A 26004-nucleotide genomic window follows, 5' to 3' on the forward strand; every position below is an offset into this window, starting at 1 on the left:
ATCTGCTTTCCTCATCAGTAACAGTAGAGTGGCTTCTGCCCTCTCTTCTGCATCAACATGACTCTTTCAGAACAGACTTTTAAGTACCTCTAGTCCCAAATTTTGCCTCCATCAGTCCACTTTTATTAATATACAGATCCTCTGTAAGCACTAGTCCTTGGCAGAAGGACAGCGTTCTCCAAAAGCAGAGCACATCCTTACTTGTTTAGCCAACAGTCCACTTTGAGTGGTTGCCCCTCTGCATTCCTTTCTCATTCAGCTCATCCCCCTGGTATCTCTGCAGCCATTTGCACTCTCTGCATTTTGCATCCGATGAAGCCAGGCATGAATGCTGCACCAGGCTTTCACCTCTGGCTTCAGAGAATCATAGAATCAGTTGAGTTGGAAGAAACCTTTCAAGGCCATCTGGTCCAACTCCTTTGCAATGAACAGGGACACCAACAGCTAGATCAGAGAGCTCAGAGCCCCTCCAGATCGTCTATGAGTGCCTCCAGGAATGGGACATCCCCTGCCTTACTGGGTAACCTGTGCCAGTGCATAACTACCCTTATCATTAAAAAAAAAAAAAAAAAAAAAAGCCCTTTTCCTCATAATGAATCTAAAACTCATCTCTTTTAGTTTGAAATCATTTCCCCCTATCCTACCACAACAGACCTTATTAAGTCTGTCCCCTCCTTTTTATTGAGAGGCTGTCCCCCCTTTAAATATTGAGAGGCTGCTCTCAGGTCTCCCTGGGCTGTCTCTGGGTTGTCCCAAAGGTTTGTGCCATCGTGAAGCTGGGTCACTCAGTCACATCTCCACAATTGCCTGTTGGGATGTTGGCTCCTCACCAGCTGCAGGACATTCTTGTGAGCAGGGCACGGGTGGAGATGTTTCCCCATGGTTGGCGATGTTTCTCCTGGTGCAGTGGTCACTTATTTGGTGGGACTTGGACATCAAATCATAGAATCACAGAAACATTAAGGTTAGAAAAGACCTTGGACAAAGTGCACGCAGGCGAACACTATCCCATGCCCACCATGCCCACTGACCACATCCCTCAGTGCCACATCCGTGCAGTTTTGGGACACCTCCAGGGACAGTGACTCCACCACTACCCCGCTGCGGGCCACCTCACAGGCTGAAGGCGACTGCACCGCGTCTACGAGCACAGAAGCACGGCCACGAAAATATGTTCCCTTGTCATTTTTTGCTTAGAAGTGACCTTAGGGCCGGCAGCGCGGAACGCAGGGCCATGGCTGCCGTTTCCAGCCGAGCCGGGCGGCGGCGGCGGAGGACTGCGCGTCGTTTCCCTTGGGGTGCGTGCAGCGTGGCCGCCGCTTCCCCGGCGGCATGGCGGGGGCGGGGAAGGTGTTCGCCACCCTGAGGAACCACTGGAAGAAAACCACGTTCGGTGTGTGCTTGCTGAGCTGGGGGGGGAACTGGCTGTACGGGAAGCACTGGTAAGTGCCGCCCGGGGCGGAGGGCTGAGGGGCGGGAAGGCTCCGTGTCCTGTCCGCTGTCGGGTCGGGCTGTGTAGCAGAACTTTTGGTACCTACGTTTCGGTGCTTTGCGGTTGTTAGCGCCACGTGTAGGGATGGTGCTTTCACCTGCATGACACAGTGGGGAAAAAGTGTTTACACGTTCCGTTCTTCGGTCTTCCCTTTGTCTTAAGAGGTAACGCAGTGTTTCTTTACTGTACATAGGATGCGCAGCACGGGAGAGCCCGTGAGCATGAGGGCCTTGGACAGAACTCGGAGTGACTCTAATGCAGACTGCAGCCCTGCGGCAAAATGCTCTTTTAAGAATCATAAAACGGTTTGGGTTGGAAGGGACCTTTAAGGTCATCCAGTTGCAGGGGCGCCTCCCTCTAGACCAGGTTGTTCAGAGAGCTGAACGGTTTGGGAAAGGTGACGACTGTTGAGCCATTTATTGAGCTCTGTGGAGGATTGTGTTAGCCCGGGAACAGAAAAAAGACTGAACAGACTGAAGACTCTGATGGCAAGAGTGTGGCAGTTCCAGGGCAGATGCCCTTTTGCGCTGCCCTGTGCCCACAGGATAGGATCATAGAATCATAGAATTGCTTAGGCTGGAAAAGACCTTCGAGATCATCAACCTAAACCTCCCCTGGTGCAACTTGAGGCCATTTCCCCTCATCCTGTTGCCTGTCACCAGTGAGAAGAGACCAGCCCTGCTCAAATACCATTTGGGTATTTGAAGAGAGCAGTAAGGTCTCCCCTCAGACTCCTCTTCCTCAAACTGAATATCCCCACTTCCTTCAGTCTCTCCTCATAGGACACACTCTCCAAGCCTTTCACAAGCCTTGCCGCCCTTCTCTGGACCTGCTCCAGAACCTCCATGTCCTATCTGTATTGAGGTGCCTCAAAATGAACACAGTACTCGAGGTGGGGCCTCACCAGTGCCAAGTACAGGGGCTGAATTACTTCTCTAGCCCTGCTCACCACACCATTCCTGATACGAGTCAGAATGCCACTGGTCTTCTTGGCCACCTGGGCACACTGATGTCTATCAGTACAGAAGGTCTTTTCTCCTGGCTGCCCATCAGCAGGGATAGGCTAGGGGCCCTCTTTGCAGTTTCTGTTTTGCTTCCAAACGTGCTAGTGGATTTTGCGTTTCTTTTCATGTCAGTCACCCCCAGTTCTTTTGTTTCTATATCAGTTACACTTGGACAGATCAAGGAAAGAGGCATACGTGGGCTGTCTTGGCTCTGTGTCATGCTGTTAGTAGCATCAGAGGCTAAATTACTATGCACCAGGCATACTACTGCACTTATATTTGCCCTCTTAGAACAGATTAAAGGTTTAGTGAAGTCTTGTGCTTCATTTTCTGGCATTGCAGGAGCTTCTGATGAAGGGGCTTGCTTTAGCACAGCATTGGTTCAGATTAGCCTCTGACTTCCTGGAATTAGCTGTCTGAGGTGTTGCTCATTTATTTGCAGCTGAAAAAGAGTTTTTCTCCCCTCCTCCATCCTTCTTCTTGGCTTTTCCATCCTCCTGAAATTTCTGAAATGTTTCTCTTGCAAGGAGAAGCTCATTTGCTATTCTGACTTCTCAGGGTTCGTTCTTCTTTTGGATGTGGAGGCTATGATGCCTGCATTAAGTGAAGCTGCTGCTATCTGCCCTGCAAATAAATAGTAACTCTTCTGTAGTCAGTCTCAGCCTGCACATAGGGACAGAAAAACTCTGGAGCACTTGCTTAAGACTTTGGGCAATGCTGCATGGACAGGTGGGGACACGGAGAATGTTACCTTCTCCAAACTCGTCCTTTGTGCATCTTCCCTGCTGGGAAGTTGCTTAATTATCCCAAGCTGGGAAAGACCCGTAAGGATCGTTGAGTCCAACTGACGGCTCCACACTGGACCAGCCAAAACTTGGACCCTATGTTGCCCCCCTTCCAGCACACTGTGGGCTGTGTTGGGGATCTGATGTGGATGCTGTTGTGTTTCATAGGCTGTACAGGAGAGAGGGGCACTGCAGTGAAAGGGTTCTTCTCTGAATTAGTCTGAAGGTTGTTGATGGTCTGTAAAGGCCAAGGCATTTCTTATCCTGGTCTTGCGTAGTACTTTTTTCATATTTCTGGATCACTGTGTTAGCCTTTCATCTTTGTTCATCCTTGAATGACCTAGAAGAGCAAAGAGGAAATCTTGTGCTGGTTCCCCCTCCACCATTTGTGATTTGGATGATCTAAATATTTAGTATAATGGGCAATGCTTTTCGAAAAAGATGTCAATCAGGAGGTAGCAAAAGCTTTTCATGTGTGGAGTGATAGGCATAGTGTTTGGTTGAACTACTGTTAACTAAAACCCTGTTGCTGTTTTTGGAAAACCTCAGTGAACCTTCACACTCCTTTATTTCTCATAAAAGAGCATCTAAAATCAGTTGCCTTCTATTTGGGGTAGCAAATACCTTATAGTATTGAAGAAATACACTGAGTACTCAGTGCTGTCATCTATGAGGTTATCTCCCTTTTATATCACTGGATTACATGAACTATCATCATTTTAATCAATAGCATATTGTACTACAGATCTGAGGGATGCTGAATTTTATATACTGGATCAAACCTTACATGGCATGCGAGTTGCCTAAGGCATGCTCATATTCAGTTCTGCACTTCTGTTTAATGTATCCAGACAAGACTGATTACAGAGAAGTAATCAACTTGCCTTTTAAAAATCTCTTTCCTTACTTAATAGGATGGAAAAAGGGTACACAGCTTAATTCTGTCTGTGTTTCTGAGCAGTAGCTACTGATGCCTGCTGACTTCATTAGCTTAAGGAGTCATAGTATAAAATTCAAATTGCTTTAAATTGTACTCATCATCTTGTATTTCTTGAAATGTTTCCTTACTGATGAAGAAAGCAGCAAGACAGCATATAGTAGGATTGTTTTAAAATGTTCACCAAATGACTTCTCACCTTTCCAGTTCATGTCCCAAAACTACTCTCCTCGGCAGGGCTGTTGCTGCCCTTCACACATCCCGAGTGGTGCAGTGAGCCACCAGAGATGGCAGGAGCAGCAATTTTGTCTCTTGCATGACGGATGCCAGCTTGACTGACTGTGCAATTTGGGCAGAGTGTTGCAGTGGTTCCACTGGGTGAGTGGTCATCACCTTGTTAGGTTGGGGACTGCTGTATGGTGCTGAGGCAGTGGACTCCTCAGATGCTCTGCTTAACTCTGTATACACTGAAATATTGACATTCTCCATAGAAAATGCTGGCAAAGCATCTGGGCCTTTGTCTGTTTGCTAGCCATCTGAGTGCTGTTGTTATCTGTAATTTCAGTGTTGGTCTCTGTGTGGTTGCCAGCTGATAACTCACTTTGTCACCTTTCCATGTATCTTCCTGAGTGGAATGACTTTATTTCATCAAATCTTCATCAAGAACATGGAGTGTAAATTCTGTGTCCTGGGTGAAGCTGATGCAAAGCAAGGTTTGTCTTTCCTGGCTTTCAAAAGCCAAGGTGAGAGTAAATGCTGATATCAAGCAAAGAGGGTGCTGTTTTGGAAGCTACCAAAAGCTGGGCACTTGCCCAGGGGGTGCAGCCTCAGCCAGGGAGCAGACAGACTACGTTGTGCACATCTGTGCTCTTCTGGCAGGAGACATTCAGGACGACATTGGTGACCACCAGTCCCTGTGTACAGCTGTGATGCAGAAGGAGGCCTGTGTACTCACAGATACAACTGTGTGTGGGTGTACTTGTGCTTCTTTTCGCTCTTAGAAGTGAAGATAGCAAAGCACTGACACAAGTTAAGGATATAAACATCTTCCTGTTGCCTGGCATCATTAGATAGCTTTAAAATATACATTCAACCTGTGAATGTGGTGGGGATGGCGTGGGACTGTGTGTGCTGTTCTGCTGGAGAGGAACATCAAATCATCCCTGAGTTTCTGATCAATAAATGGTTCTTCTGGTCTTTGTTCCAGACAGGGCAGTGTGGGCGTAGCCTGCCTTGATGGAACTGGAATTAGCTATGGCACTTCAGTTTAGCCCTGTACACAAACCTTTCCAGGCAGAGTTATTTTAACTGATGCTCTTTCCTCATATTGTTGCAATCAAACACAAGCGCTGCTCCTCTAGGTCGTATTTTGGGTACTTAATACAAATGGCTTACTGCTTTGGTTTTATGACAGTTAAAAACATGCTTATGCCTCTGAGGAGTTTTTTAGACATTTCAGTTACTTGTTATCTTGGTGAGCTGTTATTTACATATTTTCTTTTTGCAGAATGAGTTCTCCAGTGGTATTTTTATTATTACTAAGAATAAATCTGTGTCTTTCTTTTTCTTTTTTTCTGTAGAGCTATTTTCTCAGAGCTTTATATCTCACCTAAAGTCACCCTACTTCTCCCTTTAGGACACTGCATCACCTGTAGGTGTTGTCAGTGCCAATAGCTTACCTGGTTCCTTTGGTAAATCGCATAAGCTTGTGACATTGCACAGATCATACTCCTGCTGTGGTCCATCATTCTGATCAAGGCTTTGCCTACTCTTCTGCCATTCCCACTGCAGAATTTGGCCCAATGAAAACAGGTTGTGGTAGGAATGTGCTGCTTCCATAGTCAAATGGTTTTCATGGCTTGCCTTGGATCTTTTTAATGGGTGTAGCATGCACTATGCTGACTGTAACTTTTTATTTTGTACTTCTGATTTTTGAGACAATAATACACTGTCTTGTCAGATACTGCTGAGGGAGAGCTGATGGATCATTGGTTTTAGCACAGAGAGGGGAATGTCTTGTAGCCAGAGGACAGATGAAGCTGGGTGCTACAGAATAGGACTCATTTTTCTGTCTCTGAAGCCCAATGGGGCATTTTTTCGGTCTGGAGAAGAATTGAAGTGTGCTGCACACTAAGTAGCTCTACTTCCAATTTGCTTACCACCAGCATACTGTCTTCCACTTTGCTCGTGTCACAAGCATACAGATCAGAGTCTGGAGTCTCTTTCTGACATGACTGTCAGTGGCATATGTAATACTGTTATTTCTTCTTTGTTTTGAAGTTTCACTGAGGTATATTGGGTTATTTCACCTCTCTGGCCTTAGTCATGCTCAGACCTGGGTCCATGGTAGGCCCTGCATTAATGTGGTCAGCTTACAGACTGGGGGAGGGAGAGTTCACAGCTGTAATGCGCAAAGATTTAAGTCTATAGAAGTTATGCATAAAGTCAACTCTAAATCCTTTCTCTTGTCCCAGAATGGTAAGTACCTTCAGTATAAATAGCAAGCAGTATTAACTTTTATTTTTAAAGGAAAAGCAGCTTGGATCTGGAGTACAGTTATGTACCAATTCAAAAATAAATCACAGTGCTACAGTGTCTCATGGCTTATGTAATCTCAGCACACTGGTCTTTGTTTTCTGTGTCCTGTAGAAAGGGTGTTTGTGTGTGCATGCAGAATGTGCTTAAAAGGGTGCGTTTTATCCTTAAAAGTGTTAAACAGGCCTTAAAGAATATGTATTTTTATTTTAGAGCTGTCAGAGCATGTGTGAAAAGGGTACACACCTTTATCTTGAAAAAGAGCAAATTGTCTTAAACTTACTCAACCTAACGTCCACTCTCTGTTCTGTCTTATCTAATAGCGATAACCTGCTACGGAGAGCCGCGTGCCTAGAAGCCCAGGTAATACCGTTTAAAGTGATAAAATTAGATTAAAATCCCCCTCTTATCTTGGTTGTGCAGGGCTCCTGAGATGTTCCCAGCAGGCCCTCTCTACGTGACAAGCCTTGTAATGCTGCCATCTGTGTTCCCTTGCTCCAGTGCCAAAGGGCGGGCAGGCCTGCAGCCCGAAGCTGGGGCTCCGTACCCGCTGTGCCCTGGCTCTGCTTTGCAATGGGTGGCACAGTGCCCTCGTTGGGGTGTGAGGTTTCAGCCATTGCTCCAGCTACCCGTACCTCCATTGCTGCAAACTGAATTCCTCCATGCGTGTATCAGAGATGCTGTGCTGATGGCTCTGATTGCCTTGGTGGTATGGTGTAGATTTTAGGAGTCTTTCTACCTCCTAGGAGTTAATTTCAAACTCACTTCTCCGTGCCGGTATGTTAGGGTGTGATACTGCTGCCATCACTGCTATGTACTGGGGCCGAAGGAGAATGGTAAAAAGCATTTTTCTCATTAAAGAGCTCTGCTTGAGGTTACCCTGCTTCATAGCTGCAGTGCATTGAATAATCCCAATTTGGGGCTGCCAGATGTTGAGGGAAAGATGTTCACAGGAACCTGATCTGAACTGTGGAACTGTTTTGCCAAAACAGATGTAAGGGAATTCAAGTCTTCTAGAATGATAATGGAGAAAAAAAAAAAATAATGTATAATGAAAAATATAATGATAAATAAAAAGCAAAAAAATATTACTTCCATAAATCATACCTTCACAGTGAAATGCAATTTCAGCTCAGACTATCTGTTGTTCTTCATTTTTATGTTTTCTATATTAATTTTCACTGCAGAGATCTCACGGTGACAGAAGTTGTTTTTATATTGCCAAAAATAGCAGTTTTTGCCTCAGTGTTTGACGCATGCTGACCAATTCCTGGCATTATAAAAAGAAAGGTATTGATAAAGTGATGTATGAGGAGAAATTTCAAGACCTAAGTGTGTGTGTTGTCATAACTGCTAAGGAAGGACTGACACGAGAAGGTGGTTCTGTTGTGGAAATTGTAACTTTACTGTTTGTTAATTCCAGCCATTAAGCGATGGGATCTGTTCCATTATGGCTTATTCTTGTAAACAAAAGTGCCATACTGTCAATAGAGCTTCCTACAATTGCTGGGGGCAGAACTTGGGAAAATATCCTGCAGGAGACTCCTGTGTCAGAAAGGAGTGAACCAGAAAGCTTAGTAATCAGTTCTCACTGTAATTTCCATTCTCACCGAAGTGTCAGTGCCCAATGCTGCTTGAGAACGCAGCAATGTAGCAGCGAGGCATTAAATGTCCGATTTGCTCTTTGGAATAGCAGCAATCTGTAATTGTTTGAAAAATGCTGTTTGCTCTTACAGCACTGTGTAAGTGCTGGGCAAAATAGAGCCAGACTCACTTCATAACAAGACTAGTCAGGGTAAAGCAGGGAGTTTTCCCTATTATTTTTTCATGTTTTTTTGAGCTCTCAAGCCTAGTACAGCACCACATTGGTGATAACCCACCTTCCTGCCAAAGAGTCCCCTACAGCAATACTTCCTGCAAAAACTCCACCACACACGTCTGAATTTAGATTTTTGACTTTGTGATGACAGCCTTGGGGTTGGCAGATGATGATAGAAGGATCCCACAATAGAGAACTCATTTACAACACTGAAAAACCTTTTACACGTCCTTCTCTTGAATAAACCAGTGTCAGCTGACTATGGACTTCACAAATGTGGGCTCTGGCTGATGTTGCTGAGCTCTGGGTGTATATTAAATAGGTCCTGCTTAGGTGGCAAACTGGTTAGTCAGTCAAGTGGGGATAGTTTCTTGTAAAGGTGTATCACATCTCTGTTTACGTTCATAAAGCGTTGTTAAGCCTCACAGAATGGGGTTTTTCATAATCACAGAGTAGTGAGTTTCTTCCTAGAAGTCCAGAAACGCAGTGCTTGGATTTGTACATTTAACAAGGAGCTGGAAAGGATATTGCCTTTCTGAAGTTATACTTTCTTATCCATTCAGTGATCATTTTTAATGTCCTTAAGTTGACCGCAAAACTTAAAGAATGTTGCATTATTATTTTTTTATTTCCTGTCTTAAAAATCAGAATTTGTTTTGGAAATGCTCCCATATGTAACCTCAATATCCTCATCTGTTACATAAAGAAATGGTCATGCCAATACTTGTACATTTTTAGGAGCCCGTTTAGATTGTTTAGAGCAAGCAAATGCATCACCTTGTGCTCTCCCAAGTAAATAATCCTTTCTAACAGCTGTGATGTGTCATATCTTTCCCAATCCTGCCCCTCTAACAACAGCAGTAAAACACAGAATCATTTTTTTGCCTTTTTTTTTTTTTTTTTTTTTTTGTAAAACTACAGAACAGCTGGGTTGGTGCCATTTCTTTGACCATTCCTTTGCTCACAGCAACTTCCTTGAAAAAGTTTGAATGTTTCCATGGCATGGCCAGCTCCTTCCAGTTGAGGCTTCCTGAACAAAGTTGGTGAGGGAAAGTCCTTTCAACTTCAAGCAGCTGATGATCGCTCAAATCTACAGTGTTTTGTGCACCATGTCCACCTTCATAAAAATTCCTGACAGGGGATAAAGCTTTAAAGGAGAGGAAAGCAGGGACAGTTGACTCTTGTGTTCAGCACAGCAGTCTTTTGTTCCTGCTTTGCTTCTGAGTCTTCTGGTTGGTGTTGCTGAACACGTCGGCACCGCCGGGCTCAGAACCAGTTTGATCTTGTGGTAGTGGGGATGCCTTGAGGTGAGCCGAGAGGGCTCTTGCAGAGAGGGGAGTAATGTTGGGGCTTTGCCTTTTCCTGCCCCTCGTGCTGGAAAACCATGGAGATGAGTATAAACGGCTGAAGTGCACAAGAAGCTGTGTGAAGTAGCTCTCAAAGAATTTAAAATCAAGGCGTCTATTCAGAATGGGATGAAAAGTTGAAGAGGAATTTGGTGATTGTTACGGACAGATGTAGTATCATGGGTCTTCCTTCCCGTGACAGAAAGCTAGAAGCTGACGAAAAGGAAATGGTGGATGAATCTTAAAACAAGTGTAGATTTCTTGTGATGCTGGCATTGTCTGTTGCCAAGAGTTCTGATGTTTGAATGGGAGACCTGTACAGTGACTGAAAATGGAAGCAATTTGAATGTTGTGAGGCTTGAAAGCCTGTTGATATTTGTGGAGATGGATTAATTTGAACTCCCTTACCATCGTTCTTACACTGAACTGTGATCTTTTTCTCTTGTTTAGGTTTTTGGCAACGAACTGATTCCTTCCAATATGCCTTTGAAGAAAGCGACAGTTTTCCTCAATCCAGCAGCTTGCAAAGGGTAATATTCCCCCCCCACTCTCCTTTCTATATATCTAATTGCCATTCACTACAAAAGCTGGCCAATTTTTGAGCTCATTTATGTCCCCCTCTGATGCCAAGCTGCTGCTGTGTAACTACGCCAAAGTATTTATCACTGAAGATGTTGGGATGGCAAATAGAATTAGATGCTCGAATTGAAAGAATGATTTCCAGATACTTTATCCTGGATTTGAGTCTTTTTCATTCCTCTACATCCCTTTGTATGTGACATGTTTACCTCAAAAAAAAAACCGTAGAATGTTGACCTTGATTTCTTTTAGAGTTGAGGTTATCCTCAGTGATCTGACTTCTGTAGGAACACATCCTTGAAATGGATGTGCCCACAAACTGGGAGGCTGAATATGGGTTTAGAGCAAGACTCCTGGAAGAGGTCAGCTGCTGCTTTTGCATACTCATTAGTAAAAAAAATATCTGGGATATGATGTGTGTCTGCTTCTGCTCATCAGCTCAACTTCTCAGCTGCATCTCTGAGGGGTTCAGTACAGACACCATAGGAATGATATATCTGATGTGGAAGTGCTTGGACTTGTGTGCATTTACACAAAACACCTATGACAAAAAATGCCTAGTGTTAATAAATTAAAGCCTCCAACTTTACATTTGAATCTCTCATATTTCTACTTCTAAGTAATTTATAGTTAACAGATAATTCTTTTACTATGGAGCTAAAAGCATTAACATGCACAAATCCTGTATCAGAAGGAGGTCAGATAAAAGTTTGCTTCTATATTTATTTAGTAATAAATAAAAGTAAATATTATTTTAAAAAAAAGCATCTTTGTAAAAAACTTAATAGGATTTTTTTTTGTGCTTTTAAAGCCTGCTGCTCTGCATGTCATTACTTGTTTTTTGGTTTTTTTTTTAGTATCTTTCTCTCTTTAGTATCTTCTCTCTATCTCTCGTAGATCTAGTTTTGACTTTTAAAACTAATTTTGGAGAAAGCCAGACAACCTCCTGCATGTATTAAAACTGCAACAAGAAGCTGACATCTCAGATAGGAGGTTGTGTGCCTGATAACGTAAACTGTGTGCTCTGTTTTTAACTACTTTTCTTGTTGTTATTCAGTAATTACTTTTCTTTTGTTTTTTTTTTCTTTTGCCACCCAACTGATGTCTGCTTTTCCTTTGTTGTTTTCTTCTAGCAAGGCCAGGAACCTTTTTGAGAAAAATGCTGCTCCGATTTTGCACCTGTCTGGCTTGGATGTGAATATAGTTACGGTAAGAACTGATAGGTTCTGCAAATAGAAATATAGCGTCTGCTTTGCTTTCTTTTGAGAAATTGAAGTCCAATTTTGGATGTATTTGAAATTCTCAGTTGTCTTGTAGGCATCTGCTGGGAGGCAATAATTACTGAGATTTTAAGAAGGTATTTAATCCTTTTAATTCACAGTTAATTTGCAGACTGTGTACTGAGTTGTAAATTTTCAGCTAAAGCAGTACATGTACATGCCTGACTGTCTAAAGCAGCCCTTCTGTAATTCATGTTTGAGAGAAAAATCTCTCAATACTTGACTGCTGGTTAGTGGTGCATGCCTGTTGCTGCTGAAATTGTCAGTTCTGCTTCAACTTGCAGAATTCAGAAGCAAGGAGCTTTGACGTGCAGTGGAATTCTTCAAGTTAATTAAAAATAACTTTGTGTTTTCACCCTAAAAATTTCTCGGTGTATCCCCAGATAATTCATGGAAGCAGAACACTGAGCTGTAAATGGCTCAACTTAGCTGAGGGGGTTTCTTTGGAAAGAGAAAAAGTAAATGTGAAGGGATCCCCATCTGTTTGCAGGTTTTTGTGGCTGTGATCTGTAGATTGTTTAGTACTCACTGTGTCCTGCAATATATATATTTCTGTCTTGGAATATTTTTCTTAAGCTTCTGTTTAGTGTTAAGATGCTGTTTTTATTAATGTCTCTCTTTGATCATTGAAAACACATAGTCCCAGCTTAAGAGGAAAAAAAATGTTCTGCAAAAATTAAAACTTAATGCTTTTTAACTTCAGATGTGGAATGTGATCAAAACAGAGCTAGGCCACTGCTGGGGCTGGTATGTCCTTGCAAAAAGCATTCACTTTGCAGAAAACGGTTTGCTGGTTTAGAAAGCCAGCATACTCCTTAATGCTAAACTGTTTTTAGCAGCTTTCCTAGCCTGCTGTTGGGCAGCAGCCCTTGATATAGCTGATTCTGTGCTTCAGGAGATGCACTCAATCACTTTGGCCTCTAAAGAGGCTTTTTTCTGCAAGAGTGGTTTGTTTGTGGATTTATTTAAATGTAAAACTGTCCGCAAATTTGATTATTTCTGGATATTCTAAATCTACTAAATGAGAGCCTCATTAGGCTGTGTGTGTGTTTATTTTTTTACACTGTATTAGGCAGAGGACTGGTTTCTTAAGTCAAAGAAGTTTAAGAGAATGTTGTGTAAGAAGCGTGCCGTACTGTGTACTTATGTGAAAACAACTATTAAATAAATTGTATATGAAAAATACATACATATACACCCTAGAAATAATCACCTGATTTCTCATGTTTGAATTTCTGTTTCTTCAGACTGATTACGAAGGGCAAGCAAAAAAACTGATGGAACTGATGGAAAACACAGATCTGATCATTATTGCAGGAGGAGATGGCACAGTACAAGAGGTATGGATGCAGCTTTGTCCTGGTTTGCTGAGAATTGTAGCAAGGCTGAGGGTGAGAAGACTGAGTGTATGTAATGTGGTGACAATATCACAGTAGTCATTAGTGGAGATTTGTCCATTTCCACATCTGTGTATTAAGTCACTGTTGTAATCTTATAAGGTAAGAAAACTCCACTGTTTTTTATTTGCCTAAAAGTGATGATGGGAACAAGAGTGTTCAGCATAACTGCCTTCCAGAATTTTACTCTACAATGAGAAAATTATTTGGGGAGAATTGTTTCCAACTTTTTCTTTCTGTGTAATGTAACTGTAGTGGTTTAATTTTCAGAGCTCATTCCTAGCCTGTCTGTATTTCTGAGGATGAACGTACGTTTTCTAAATGGGAATCAAATAATTTAAAATTTATATGGGAGCAATTGTAAGCATGGTATGCATTTAATAAATGTCTGTTGTCAAGACGATTAATGGCAAGAGCATACTGCCAACAGAACTGGGGAATACTCTCTTTCAAGGCAGGTTGCTTTTTACTAAAGCATTTCCTGGAATGCTAACTACTGACTTCATCAGGCAGTGGCTAAATGAAATGCAGTGATTTTAAAATAAAGTGGTTGGAATCCATCTAGAAGCTTCTCCTGCCTTAAAATCAGTTATTGTTAATTGCACACTTAGCCGTGCTGTTCTTGCGTTTTGTGCAGGGCTGTCTTGGTGTATTCTGTGTTTAAACAGTTATGCTGGCATCAGTTGTGATGTCAGCACATACTCATGTGCACTCAACTCTGCTGTTTCTACCATGTTTGCATGCTGGACGTGTTTCCTTTCCTATGCAAGCAATAGTAAAAAAGAGTAGCTGCTTCTTAAATCTTTGCAAGAGATAAATATTATAATTTTTCATAGCTTTCCACTGTCACTGCAAACAGAATTCTCAGAGGTGAGCCTTTCTCATGTCTTCCAGGTCGTAACTGGACTTCTTCGCAGAGCAGATCAGGTGAGGAAGAAAAGGTGTCTTGTGAATCCACTGTGATCTCTTGGTCCAACCTGGCTTCTGCAGATGTTGTTGCTTGCTGATACCAAGACACTTTGCTGTGTAGTGAGTCAGCCATGCTAACGTCCTGTAATACTTCCCGTTGTTCTTCATTTCCTTTCTCTGGGAGTACAATGGCTCTCAAGCCGTGTCTCTGGGGAGTTTCCAGCAGGATTTGTTGAGAAGCCAAATGCACATCTTTCAGAGACCTACATGCTGTCTGTGTATGCTTTGTTTGGCACAAGTATTGGGCAAAAAATACAAGTTTTTCTTGTATTTGTACAGACTTGAAACTCAATTGGCTTTGCCCAAATATTGTTTTATGATTGGTTTGCTTTTTTTTTTCACGCAGTGAGACTCGCTGTGTAGGTAGCTACAGAGAACTAATTGTAACCTCCCAAGGTGGAGCCCTCCAAATGGAAACGGAAATGCGAGAGATTTTTCTTTTCAGAGAGGGAGGATGGTGTTATTGAAGAAAGGAGGGGATCGTTGTTCCCAAAACCTTCTGGCAGGAGCTGGCAAAAGCTCAACTAAATGATCCAGAAAAGATTCTGATGGTATCATTGGCGGCTAGAATTGTATCTGTTCAGGCAATTGCCTTGTCTGAGTGTGACAAGAGAAACTGCAGCTCTGCCAGTGTTTTTTTGTGAGGTGCTAGCTGTATCCATTCCAAGACATCAGGTGTTCTTAAATTTAGTGTTGTTATAACTGACCCCTGAGATCTCTGTAATCTAAGGATTCTGGAAGAAACATTTTGGAAGCTTTACTGGCTAGTTATTTCTTTTGTATTTTTGTCTTATCTTGATGTAGCTCATGTTGATCTGCAGTAACATAGAAAATTCTGCAACCAGCACTGTTTTGGGTGGAATACTGCCTTGTGTTACTGCCACCGTGTCACTTCATGTTTTTGGCATGGAAATTCTCCTTGCCCTTCATATCACTCTGTCCTAGGAGTAGAGACCTGCAGCTCCATCCCCTCGGTTTGTGCTCTGCTTCCCTTTCATGGGTATGTCATGCCACTGTTGTCTGGAGCCTGTGCAAGTTGTTCTAAAAACATGGGTTCTACTAGCCAAGGGAACAGAGTATGAACGCATTTGCTGTGAGCAGCCTGCCTTCTGCAAGCTGTAAAGCAAAGCTGAAGATGAGCAAAGGACGTTTGAGGTGTGTTAAGACTTGCAGGTGAGACAGAGATAACAAGGGAGGGCAGGTAAGCATGAAGTGAGAGTGATGTTGGTTAGCCAGCATGGATTTGCAGTGCTGTGGCATTGCTGGTAGCAGCGCCCAGGAGGGAGATGGTATATTGTGATATGCAGTAGTTTACACTGATTCGCTGACATGATTCAAGAAGCACAGTTTATTTTCAGGTACGGTGTAATAACTTGCTCCTCCAACAGGCCCTTTTGCTGAACTGAAAAATAACATGGTCAGTGAGTTTCAAAAATTAGACCTTCTGCTGCTTTGTGATTTGAATGCCAGAAGAATCAATTAATTTCCTTTTCTTAACTGAGAAAAGCTCTTTGCCATACAAGGTTACTCTACCAGAGTGGCATTTCTGCAGTGGTAAATGAGATTCAGAGCTTGCCCTGCATCTATCAGTATTAAGAAGGATGGTAGATTGCTGACAGAATCCATGCATTAGGTAGGATCTGTGTGCCAACCTGCATGTAACAATTCTCGTAATGATTACAGAGAGCTCCTTTGCACCCAGTTGGCAGTGGTGGGTTCAGAGATTTGGATGCCGTGTTCTGAGTCATTATGTATTACTGCCTCATTTAAGGAAGTGCCTGACTGCTTAGTGCCAGAGGGGTGATATCACACACAGCTGTGATCTCCACACAGAAAGCTTCATTCAGCTGATGCAAATGTTATTTTACTTCTCTTCCGTGTCCAGGCTGCCTTCAGTAAGATTCCTATAGGATTTATACCTCTTGGAAAGACCTGCATGTTGAGCCACACTCTCTACCCTGAGAGTGTGAACCAAGTCCAGTAAGTATTATGTGTTTCTGAAAGGTAGCTTTTGTTTGTTTCCAAGGAGCAGTGCTTCTTGTACTTTGACACTTTCTTTTTCTTCTGTGTTACATGGAAGTTGGCAGTCTCTGGACAGAGCCTGATGATTCGGTTTGATATAAGATTGTTTTGTCCACTCCTAAACCAAAGTCTAGTCAATTAATCTTTCTTTTCCTCACACTTTGTTCCCTTTCAGTATTTCCTCCTATCATGCTAACAAATATATTTTTCCTTGCTACTGAAATCTGTTCGCTCTGGTTCTCCCAGTGACTAATTAGCATTTGTATTCACGGGACCCTTGCTGGTATCCCTCACACGTAAAATCCACGAGCCAACTGGCATAACATCCTTCATTAACGCCACCAGAGTGCTTTGAAGCTCAGCAGGATGGACAAGGCTGCAATCAGCAGCAAAGATTAAAATAGTAATTTGTATTTGAGTTCTAAAGAAGCTGTTTGAAATGAGTGATCTTCTTGTCCCCAGGTAATGAACTGTGCAGGTGATACTGCAGCATACTGGTGAAGCTGAAAGGAATTTGGTCAATAGCTTGCTGAAAGCTAAACCTGACTTAAGGATGTGGAAGTGATATTTTAAAAAGAAATACTTTGGTTCCTTTGTCACTATTAGAGCTATTCTTTGGAGTGTAGGAATTGCAGAGATATTGCAGAAAGGCAGGAGGTAGGAGAAAAGAAAGACTGAGAAAGAAACAGCTTCCTTCTCTGTCTCAGTATCCTAAGCCTGATGAAGCCAAAGGCAGTTTCACTTGTTGATTCACCCACGTGACACTGGGTTGGATCTGAAAACTGTTTGACTTGGTTGTTTTCCAGCTGAAACAGTGGAATTAAGCAGTGTGGAATTTAAATTTTACCCAACTTTGTTTAATTAGAGAGAGAAAAAAAAAAAAAGAGGTTTCAACGAAATACATGCTTCAAAGCCTGAGTATAGAGATTTCTTTTGTGAGCAAGAAGAGCACTTTGGTTACAAAGTCACTAGTGCTGCCTTTTGTGACAAGAAGTAAGGCAGTATCTTAGTTAATGTCCTCGACTTAATGGAGGCCAGAACAAAATGACCACTGCTAATAGTGCTAATAGCTTTAAATCGTTTAAGAACTTCAAAGTATGTTAATGTACCAAGGTAATGCAGTCCCAGACATGGGTCTCGTGCTGATCCTTCCCTCCTAGGTTGTTACCCTTGCCACCAATGAAACTATTTTTGGATCCTTAATACGTATCCAAAACAGCAGCTAACAGAGTTGCTGCGTTGAGGTTACACAGAGTTTGTAATCTGGTAGATCAGCTGAAGAAGGAGTAATGTCTCTGCAGAGATTAGGCTGGGGACTTCTGCTTTTCTGGTCTTTGCTGTTTGTTAGGATGCCTTTGGGCTTTGTTAGGCTTTGTCACAGCTTGCACCCACCTGATTTGCTTTCTGATTTCAAGGAGGAGCAGCACTTTGCCAGAATTCTTTTCTTGGGGCTGCATAGGTTTTTCTACAAGAAAAAGCCCCACAAGGATGGTAGTGGAGTCTGCTGGGGAGGGGAAAAAAAAAAAAAAAAAAAAAAGTTTTTAAAGCTTATTCCATCTGCCTCCCTGTTTGTTTTCCTTCTGTCCTGTTTGTTTTGCAGACATATTACTAATGCTACCTTGGCCATTTTGAAAGGAGAGACAGTTCCACTTGATGTGTTGCAGATCAAGGTAAAAACATCTGCTTGTTTGGCACCCAACATTCCTAAAGCTTTCCTATTCTTGCATTGTTCTGTTTAAATAGACTACTTTTCCTCTGTGTCGTGCTGCTATGAATTTTGGCTTATCCTATCAGCAGTCCTGTTGGCAGTCATTTCTCCACTGTATGCTATAACACAGCCTAATCTAAAATGGAGAAAATACTTGGCTGAATGGCTGAATATATTCTGGGGGAAGTTAAGAGAGTTTAGATGAATGCAAAATTTAACTAATATTTCTCTAGAAGTAGTGAGAGATAACAATAGCTGTCTCAGCTGATTTAATAAATTCATGTGTATTGCGGAATTAATAACTTTCTTTTTCAAACTGCAAGATGTGAAATGGGAAAACGTTTGGCTGTGCTCAGTGTGGTTTTTTTAGCATCTATTATTTTTCAGTTATGTTGTAGAACAGACATTTCTGCAGCAAGAACTTAGTGCTGCTGTGTGAGAACACCTTGCTCTTGGCTGACACTATCCGCAGAATGAAATGGCTATTGCTGGGTGTGCAGTCAAACTCAGTCAACCCTTTAAAAAATTCATGTTTTATATTTCTCGCTGGAAGTAAATGGAATGTGTAACACTTAAATTCAGGTTAACCTTTATGGCTGTTAGCTATTTATCATGCCTTTTCTGTGAAATTTCTCTTCTGGGATTAATCAGAATTCAGGCTGTGTATAGAGATGAAATTTCTCTGCTTTCAAAAAACAAAGTTGGAAAAAAGATAAGAGAATGCAATTTTGCACTTTTTAATTTTCTTTACAGGGAGAAAAGGAACAGCCTGTGTTTGCACTGAGCAGTTTGAGGTGGGGATCTTACAGAGATGCGGGAGTTAAAGTTAGCAAGTAAGAAAACACCATTTTTGAAGCATCTTGTCTAAAAAATAACCCTCTGTTGTTGCAAAGAAGCCTTTTTTGAATGTAGACATTTGACAGGCAGAAGCACCAACTCTTCAGATTAAGCATTACACACGAGTGTAAAACATTTCAGGGTTTTTGTCATTTGAAATAAACATGTATTTAGTGCTGACCGATTTTTAAGGTAATTGCTTTCCTCTTGCCTTTTGGTGCCCATTTCTGGACCTTCGTTCAGATAGCATCAATGGGAAAAACTCTCCCTTGAGTAAAGTCTAAGTAAAGTGACGGACCGTTGTTTTTCATCAATTGCCAATGAAAAGATGGAGATTCTGTAACTCAGTTCCAACAAGGGACATCAGGTGCAGTAGAAATGCCCTTCAGCTCCTGCCAGAAATGACATGGACCGTACTGCTTGATGACGGTTTTCTGAATGCTAAACTAATAATTGTTGGATTTTATCCAAGTGGATGTTTGACATGCCACTGTCTGTGTGTATCAAATTACTGGCATTACCTGGTGAAGGAGCAGCAGGGCCAAATCAGCTCATTCCTCAGACTGCCATAGAAGAATTACAGGGCAGGGTGCTGCTGACCACTAAGTAAATATGATATGTTTTGTGAATGAGCTGTCTGCAAGGAAGCAGGAGGTAGCTGACCTCTGGCAACTGGCAGGTGATTAAGTAGGTTTGAGAGGTGATGTGGGGTAGGAAAGATGCAGTAAACGGCCTGGGTGCTTGTCCTTGAGAAGCATGGGATGTGCCTGGTTGTTTGTGTGGGTGCTGAGTTGGCTATGCTGCAGGCTTTCCTGCTAATTGCAACCCCAAGACTAAGGGAGTGCACTTCTCTCCTCTCTATGTTCTTATTAGGCTTCCCACCTATGCCCTATTTTATACCAAGCGTCAGCCTTTGCATCTTTTCCTGCAGCAGCTGCATTTCATAGGAGTCATGAACACCATGTGGGAGACTTGGCAGCACCTTTTGTACTTGGGGCAGTGTGAACGACTACAAACCTCATTTTTCCATGAATGTTTTTGAATGCCCAGAAAACACGCCCAGCTTAGGAAGCACTTTAGCCACAGTTGAATGGAGGCTCAGCAAGCTTGGGTTAAGGACCTGCGTCCTTGTCTTCTTTTTATACTTCTCTCTAGATGTACTCATTTGATCCCTGACAAAGATGGAATACTGGGCTGAGTGAACTTTTAGTGTTCCAGTAAAGCTGAAAAGAGGGTACCTTCTACAAAGAGAGCTGAACTGTAAGCCACGACTCTAAAAATGTGCCTGGTTATCCCTAAGCTAAGCACTGTTCTGGTGGATGCATAGTGCTGAGTGTTACGTTTTTGAGGATTTGTTGTTTTACGGACAATTTCATGGCTTAATGGAAGTGGTGTGACTTCTGCACACCCTAGCAGTTAATGATAGCCTTACAACTTCGGTGTTGTTGAACTGATGGTGCTTAGTGTACGTTGTTGGCCTTTTGTGGAAGACGGTGATCAAAATTTGCACCAAGCCTACCTCAGTATGGTCATGTCTTTAGATTCTGTACTGTATTTCGTCACCGACAGGATTTTTATTTAGTAAAACATCGATTTAGGTGTGAGAATACTTTGGGGCAAATGGATGTTTTTCCTGTTCTGATCTCTTGCTGCTGATTTTTTTTGTTTGCTTGTTTCCTCCAACTTAATTCTTCATTGCATATTGTAGAGATGCATCTCACCAACCACAAACCTTAAAATTAGTCCCAGCTGTGTTGCCTAACTAGGTAAAATTCTGCTACTCAGATGTCAGGCACCCTGTAGGGAAGATTGTATACTGCGTGTTGGTGATCCGTAACTCAAGAACAGAATGTCACTGCTAAGCTGCTGGTGTGTAGAAACTTGTGCTATCACAAAGCTAAAGACTGTAGGAGAGCACTAACTTGGTAAACAAATCTATGTGCCCTAACTTTATACAGGGTTTCTCCTTCTTCCAATATCATCTGGATATCTTAAAGAGCTTCTTCTGTTCTTTTTTCAGGTACTGGTACCTAGGACCTCTGAAAACCAAAGCAGCTCACTTTTTCAGTACGTTAAAGGTAAAAAAAATGACTGAGGAATTGTGGGGAAGTGTGATTGATGATTGTGTAGCTTCGAAATGAAAAGACTGACTGCTTTGTACACGTTATCTGCATTCTTTTCTGAAATTCTGGTAGCAATATAAAATGGGAGTGAAACTCCACTCATTGGAAAACGTAGCAGTTGTTAAAAATTTCTAACTTACGAGGAAATGAAGGGGAGGCAGATTACCTCTGCCTTACAAAAAATCTTTTCTAAGAATCTGTTGCTGCAAGATCACCAGAGGGAGCCAGTAACCACCTTTGGAGCTGGAGAGTAGTAGTGGTGCTGAACATAGCATTTGACATGTTCTGTCACCTTTTCTAGACAGTATTTCTTATAATAACACTTCGTTATGATTTATTCATCTGGCAGAAGTTAAATTTATAATTAGACTGCTCATGAATGTTGATAATCAGTTTTCCATGTGTAGCAAAATGAACATGAAGATTCGGAGCTTATATCTCACCTTTATCTTGCTTAAAATTGACCCTAGAAAGATGAAAATTTACTTGAGGGGCAAGGAACTTTCTCTCAGGTGCCTTTCACTGCTCTCTGAACATACAAGGAGCTTCATGAAAAGGCTGTGAGGATACCCAGAAGCTGCCATGGTAGATGAGATCGTGCAGCCAAGGAGTTAGACTGTAATGTATTCATGAAAGATCTCCCCCTGCTTTCCCATCCCCAAGAGATTTGAGATGATGATTCTGTATGCTGATATTCTAAGGAGAAATTTGTTCTTCACCTCTCTCCAGCCCCTTTCTCACTTTTATTAAGGCCTCAGTGAGTGGCAGTGATAGTGAGTCTCACTGGTGAGTTATTCATTCTGCATTTAAAAGATCTGTTTAACCTGCTGAAGGTTAAAGAGAAATGCTCACTTTTTCAATATTAAGAGAAAAAAGTTTCTACCTGATCTCCCCCAGTTGTATTATCCATTGCTTTATGTGCCTCTTATGTTACCATTTTGTTAATTCCTATAAGAAATGGTCCCAGTCTGCTGAGTGTAATCTTTTTCAAGCTTGTCCTTGCTCCTGTGCACTGTGTCTTTGTTGATTTTGCTGCAGTTGTCCTTGGAAATGGAAATACATTTTAAAAAGAAATTGTATTATTTCATCCATAAGACCTTGTTTTAAGTGTTTCACAAATTAGTTTTAAAACAAAATGAGAGCAAATAAACTTTGTCTCTAGTGTCAGTGTCCATGAACTTTCAGGAGCTAAGGTTCTGCTGTAGCTCATCAATTTCTGGCAGTAGAATCTGAAATTTCACTGAAAATATTGTGTTACTTTATTTCCTCAGGTGCTCTATAAAGCTCAGCTGACTTGTCCTAAGACCTGCTGTGTACCCTGCAAGCACCTGACTATACGGTCAGATCTTGATTTTTTTGAAGTGCTGAGGAGCAAAAGCCTGCCGGATTTGGGTGCCCCTTGGCTTGCACACAGCACTGTTGTCTTTGCCTCGTGGCACTGGGCAACACTGTGAAGCTGAGCTGCTTCTTGAGGTTACTTTTGTGCTATGCAGAAAGCACTTGCACTTTCAAGCCTTCATGTTGACCTTCCAGTTTGGATTGTTTCCCACAGCCAGAAGCAGCTGTGTCACCTTGCCACACATCTGCAGCAAAGAAAACATCCCTTTACCCTCTCCTTATAGAGGGGAAAGTACCTCACTGCTGTGTAGGGAAGAAATAGATTAGTAGACTTGGCAACTGTGAGTACCCTTTCTCAAGCTGCAGAGATGTAATCTTATATGAAGCTAGAGGCCAAGAAGTAGACTAAGGCAATGGTAACTCTGAAGTAGTGCTTGTGATCACAGGGTGAATAGACTGTAGGAATCAGCAGAATAAACAGGAGGTTCTCAACAAAAGGTCCTCTGTCTTTTGTTTTGTTTCTGTTTTTTTTTCCATGTAAATCCAAGGAATGGCCTCAGAAACACCAAGCTGCTCTCATGTATTTGGGACCAACTGAGAGACCTCCAGAGGAGCCAGAGGAGAAGCCATCCAGGCCTCCTTTGTATGTGAGGCTTTACAGACGGCTTCGCTTATACTGGTCACCTCCACGAAAAGGTGAGATGTGTGTGTTATGGTATAAAGTCACAGGCAGCCTTTACTTATCTAATAGTTCAGAGCTGTGGATTGTTTTACCTTTTTTTTTTCTCCTTAGTTTTTTTCTTCTCTCTTGTGTCTGTCCCTTTCTCTGCCTTTCCCTTTCCCTTTCTCTGCCTTTCTCTGACTTTCCAAAAAATTATTGCAATTTCAGCATTGACTTTGTCAAGATACTTAAGTGATGTTTTTCAGAAATAGAACAGAGTAGTTAAGTATTTGTGGCCTTTTAAGTAGAAATGCATTTGTAAAAAACTCACTGTGTTCACTGGGCTCACAGTTGCTTGCCACTGAAGTATCTCTCTCTCCTTCTTCATGGGGAGAAAGGAGCATCTTTTATTTTTCTTTGTGGAAGGAAAGATTTCTGAGACAGAACAGCAAACATTACCTAAAACAGGAGGCAGTAAAACTTGAGGCTGTGCAGAAGCCTTAAGTTTTTCTTAGTACCTCACTTGGAAACCCCAGGCATAAATTCCCTTCTCTGTGTTCTGTGAGCCACTCTGGAGAGGTTAGCTAGGCAGTTTTCGTGTTGCAGAGTGCAGAAGAAGAGGAATGTGCATGTGCAATATGTAATGATGCAACCTCAACTGGTGCTTCCATTCCTCCTAGAGGCTAGAAGAGGGGATTCAGATAGAGGCATGGACTAAGTGACACTTTGGGAGAACTAAACCCTGGAGTTTTTTCCTGAGGTATATGTTACCACGGCATCCTGAACATTGGCTATCCTGGTTATTTTTTGGTAGCTGCACTAAATGTTCCTGTAATACTAGTCTAGGAAATTGGTTAATCCCTGGGCATAACAATTCACAGGGCTGCCAGATAATACGCTTGATAGTCTTTCCTGCCACTGTGTGAACACCAGTGGTTTGTGTTTTTTTTTTTCCTTCAGTACTTTCAAATTTTTGATGTTTGAAAAATAGAAAGCTAGTGGTCACAGTGGGTCAAAGTGATTGTTGTGGCTGGCATTGATTTTTTTGTACTTCTCAGCAGTGAAATGATGATCTTTTTAAGTAAATTTCCCTTAATGTTATCTTCTGTATTGGCTTCATAGAAATCCCCAAGGAGGTAGCCCCGGAGGACTGGCAAGAACTGAAGCTCTCCACTGTTGAGCTTTCCATTGCAACTCAGAACAGACAGCTTGATCTGACAGTAAGACCATCATATTTCACTGGATTCCAAATGCTCCCTGCCCACACAGTTTTCTTTTATTGCTGAACTCCCATTCTTTTGTCTTCATAAGTAAAGCAGTACCCTGTGCAAGCTGGGACCCATAACTGAGTCTAGGAAAGGGCAAACCGGAGCTGGTATAAAAGCTCTGAAGACTTCTATAAAACAAATGCAGTGTGATCAGGAAGAATCTGTGTAACTGGAAGGTTTCATTAATCCAGCAGAAGTTTTAGCATTACTCAGGAGGAAACAAGGCATCAGAATGGATACTCCTTCCCTTCTCGACCCACGGGAGAGGGGAAATCAGATATAGAAGTTTTATCAGTGAGTGTTGGAGTGCAGCTGTGAACATGAATGTTTGCCTAGAAATATGGCTTCTTCTCTCCCTTCCATCTTGCAGAGCAAAGAATTAAGAAAAAATGGCACTAAAGAAAGGACAGGGGCTACAATGAATTAGAGGACAGGAAATGTGGGTGGTTGTGGAAGAGCAGAACAAGGGAGCAAGGGAACCATTTCTGTGATAGCTTTCTGTCACGTCCTGCCCATAAGGCTTATGCTCTTCATTGAATGCTTTAATTACCCGTCTTTGGCTTATGTCTGTGTTTTGGTGCAATGTCATTGCTATGAAAGCTTTTTGGGTAGATGCCAGTCTTTAATTCTGCTGGAGAATTGTAGCATAGCGATCCCTTTCTCTACATGTCTTTCTCTTGGCTGCAGGAAACCACAGCCGCTATCCCAGACTGACAGGAGGTGATGGACTTTCTGCAATGTGTTTCTTATGCAGAATTCAGGCTCTTTAAGGAGCTGAAAATCTGAGCTATGTTGATAGATTATCCTTGTAGAATCAGGCATATCCATGTAGAATCGTGCTCCCTGTGTTTTCCTTAGCCTGTACTACATAAATGTTAGTTTCTTCAACATCAGTGATTCATGATTTGTGCTGCCAGTGTCCTAGTAATGGTAGAAACAAGACTGACCCTACCAGGGTATTTTTTTCTTTACTGATTTCCTGATGTTCCTTGGACAAAATATCCCTTGTATAGATGTCCCCTGACTCAGTGACATAAAGTGAAAAAGACCTATCAGGAATTGAAAAATCTCACTGCCACAGACTACCATTTACATTCCCCCCCCCTCCTCCATTTTTTTTTCCCCTTATGTCTTCAAGTTGTGCTTTAATACTTTTATTTAACAAAGAAGCAGCGTAGGATTCTCTCTCATTTCTCTTGCACATCCCAGAGAAATAGGTGACTTCCTATTAGGGCAGTTATACTTCTCTGTTTCTAGAACTGGATGTATCTTGATCTTACATCTATTTTTCTACTGATAGGCGCTCTGTGTATCTGTCTTTGAATCCTCCTCTAGAAGCTGTTGTCCCTGCAGCCATCAAAGCTGAATCACAGTACTGTCAAATGGACATCAGAGCATATCTGCTATATACTGCCAGCCAGTATTGTCTGTCTTTCTCACTCATGCCTAGGCTCTCCTGTGAAGCTGATAAAGCTATACAGGTGCAGCTCAGGCATTGACAAACTTACCTCTGCAAATACAGCAAAGCAATGAAACAAGTTACACTGCTAAATGCATTTGGTTTTACTTTTGACATTTTGATTGCATCTGTGCTAGGACTTTTGCCAGAGCAGAAATGTTTTCTTTAATTAAAAAACTAAGTATGATTTTCATCTTAATCAAAAGTTCCTTCTCAGCAAAAGCTTTAATGTCTACTTAGTTTAAAGACATGCTGCTAGTGGAAAAGTAACTAAGTAAGGAATTTAAAGGAGTGATAATGAGAGCACTTTAATTTCCAATTTATATTCGTTAAAATTCTCTTACTGTAGTGTTTGGTGGCCAAATGCAGCATCGTTATACCACTGCTTGAGGTCATGAAAGATCCACTGATCAGAAATCTCTGTGAACAGGTGTAACCCAACAGT

At 42.0% G+C, this 26004-nt stretch overlaps 1 protein-coding gene across 1 annotated transcript in view; it reads left to right on the forward strand.

Annotated features, from left to right (window-relative positions):
* The first annotated feature begins 1289 nt into the window (after positions 1–1289).
* AGK (acylglycerol kinase) overlaps positions 1290–26004 on the forward strand; it is a 31311-nt gene continuing 6596 nt past the window's right edge. Inside the window, exons 1-12 of the mRNA XM_042890158.1 lie at positions 1290–1442; positions 7077–7116; positions 10369–10448; positions 11631–11706; positions 13025–13117; positions 14069–14101; positions 16029–16123; positions 17766–17835; positions 18627–18706; positions 20731–20788; positions 22720–22867; positions 23955–24052. Of these exons, the coding sequence (XP_042746092.1) occupies positions 1333–1442; positions 7077–7116; positions 10369–10448; positions 11631–11706; positions 13025–13117; positions 14069–14101; positions 16029–16123; positions 17766–17835; positions 18627–18706; positions 20731–20788; positions 22720–22867; positions 23955–24052 (981 nt within the window). The 5' untranslated portion in view covers positions 1290–1332. The remainder of the gene's footprint in view (positions 1443–7076; positions 7117–10368; positions 10449–11630; positions 11707–13024; positions 13118–14068; positions 14102–16028; positions 16124–17765; positions 17836–18626; positions 18707–20730; positions 20789–22719; positions 22868–23954; positions 24053–26004) is intronic.

The sequence above is a fragment of the Lagopus leucura genome, unplaced genomic scaffold (assembly GCF_019238085.1).
Source record: "Lagopus leucura isolate 7727_CA_CO unplaced genomic scaffold, USGS_WTPT01 Super-Scaffold_100159, whole genome shotgun sequence".
Classification (NCBI taxonomy): domain Eukaryota; kingdom Metazoa; phylum Chordata; class Aves; order Galliformes; family Phasianidae; genus Lagopus; species Lagopus leucura.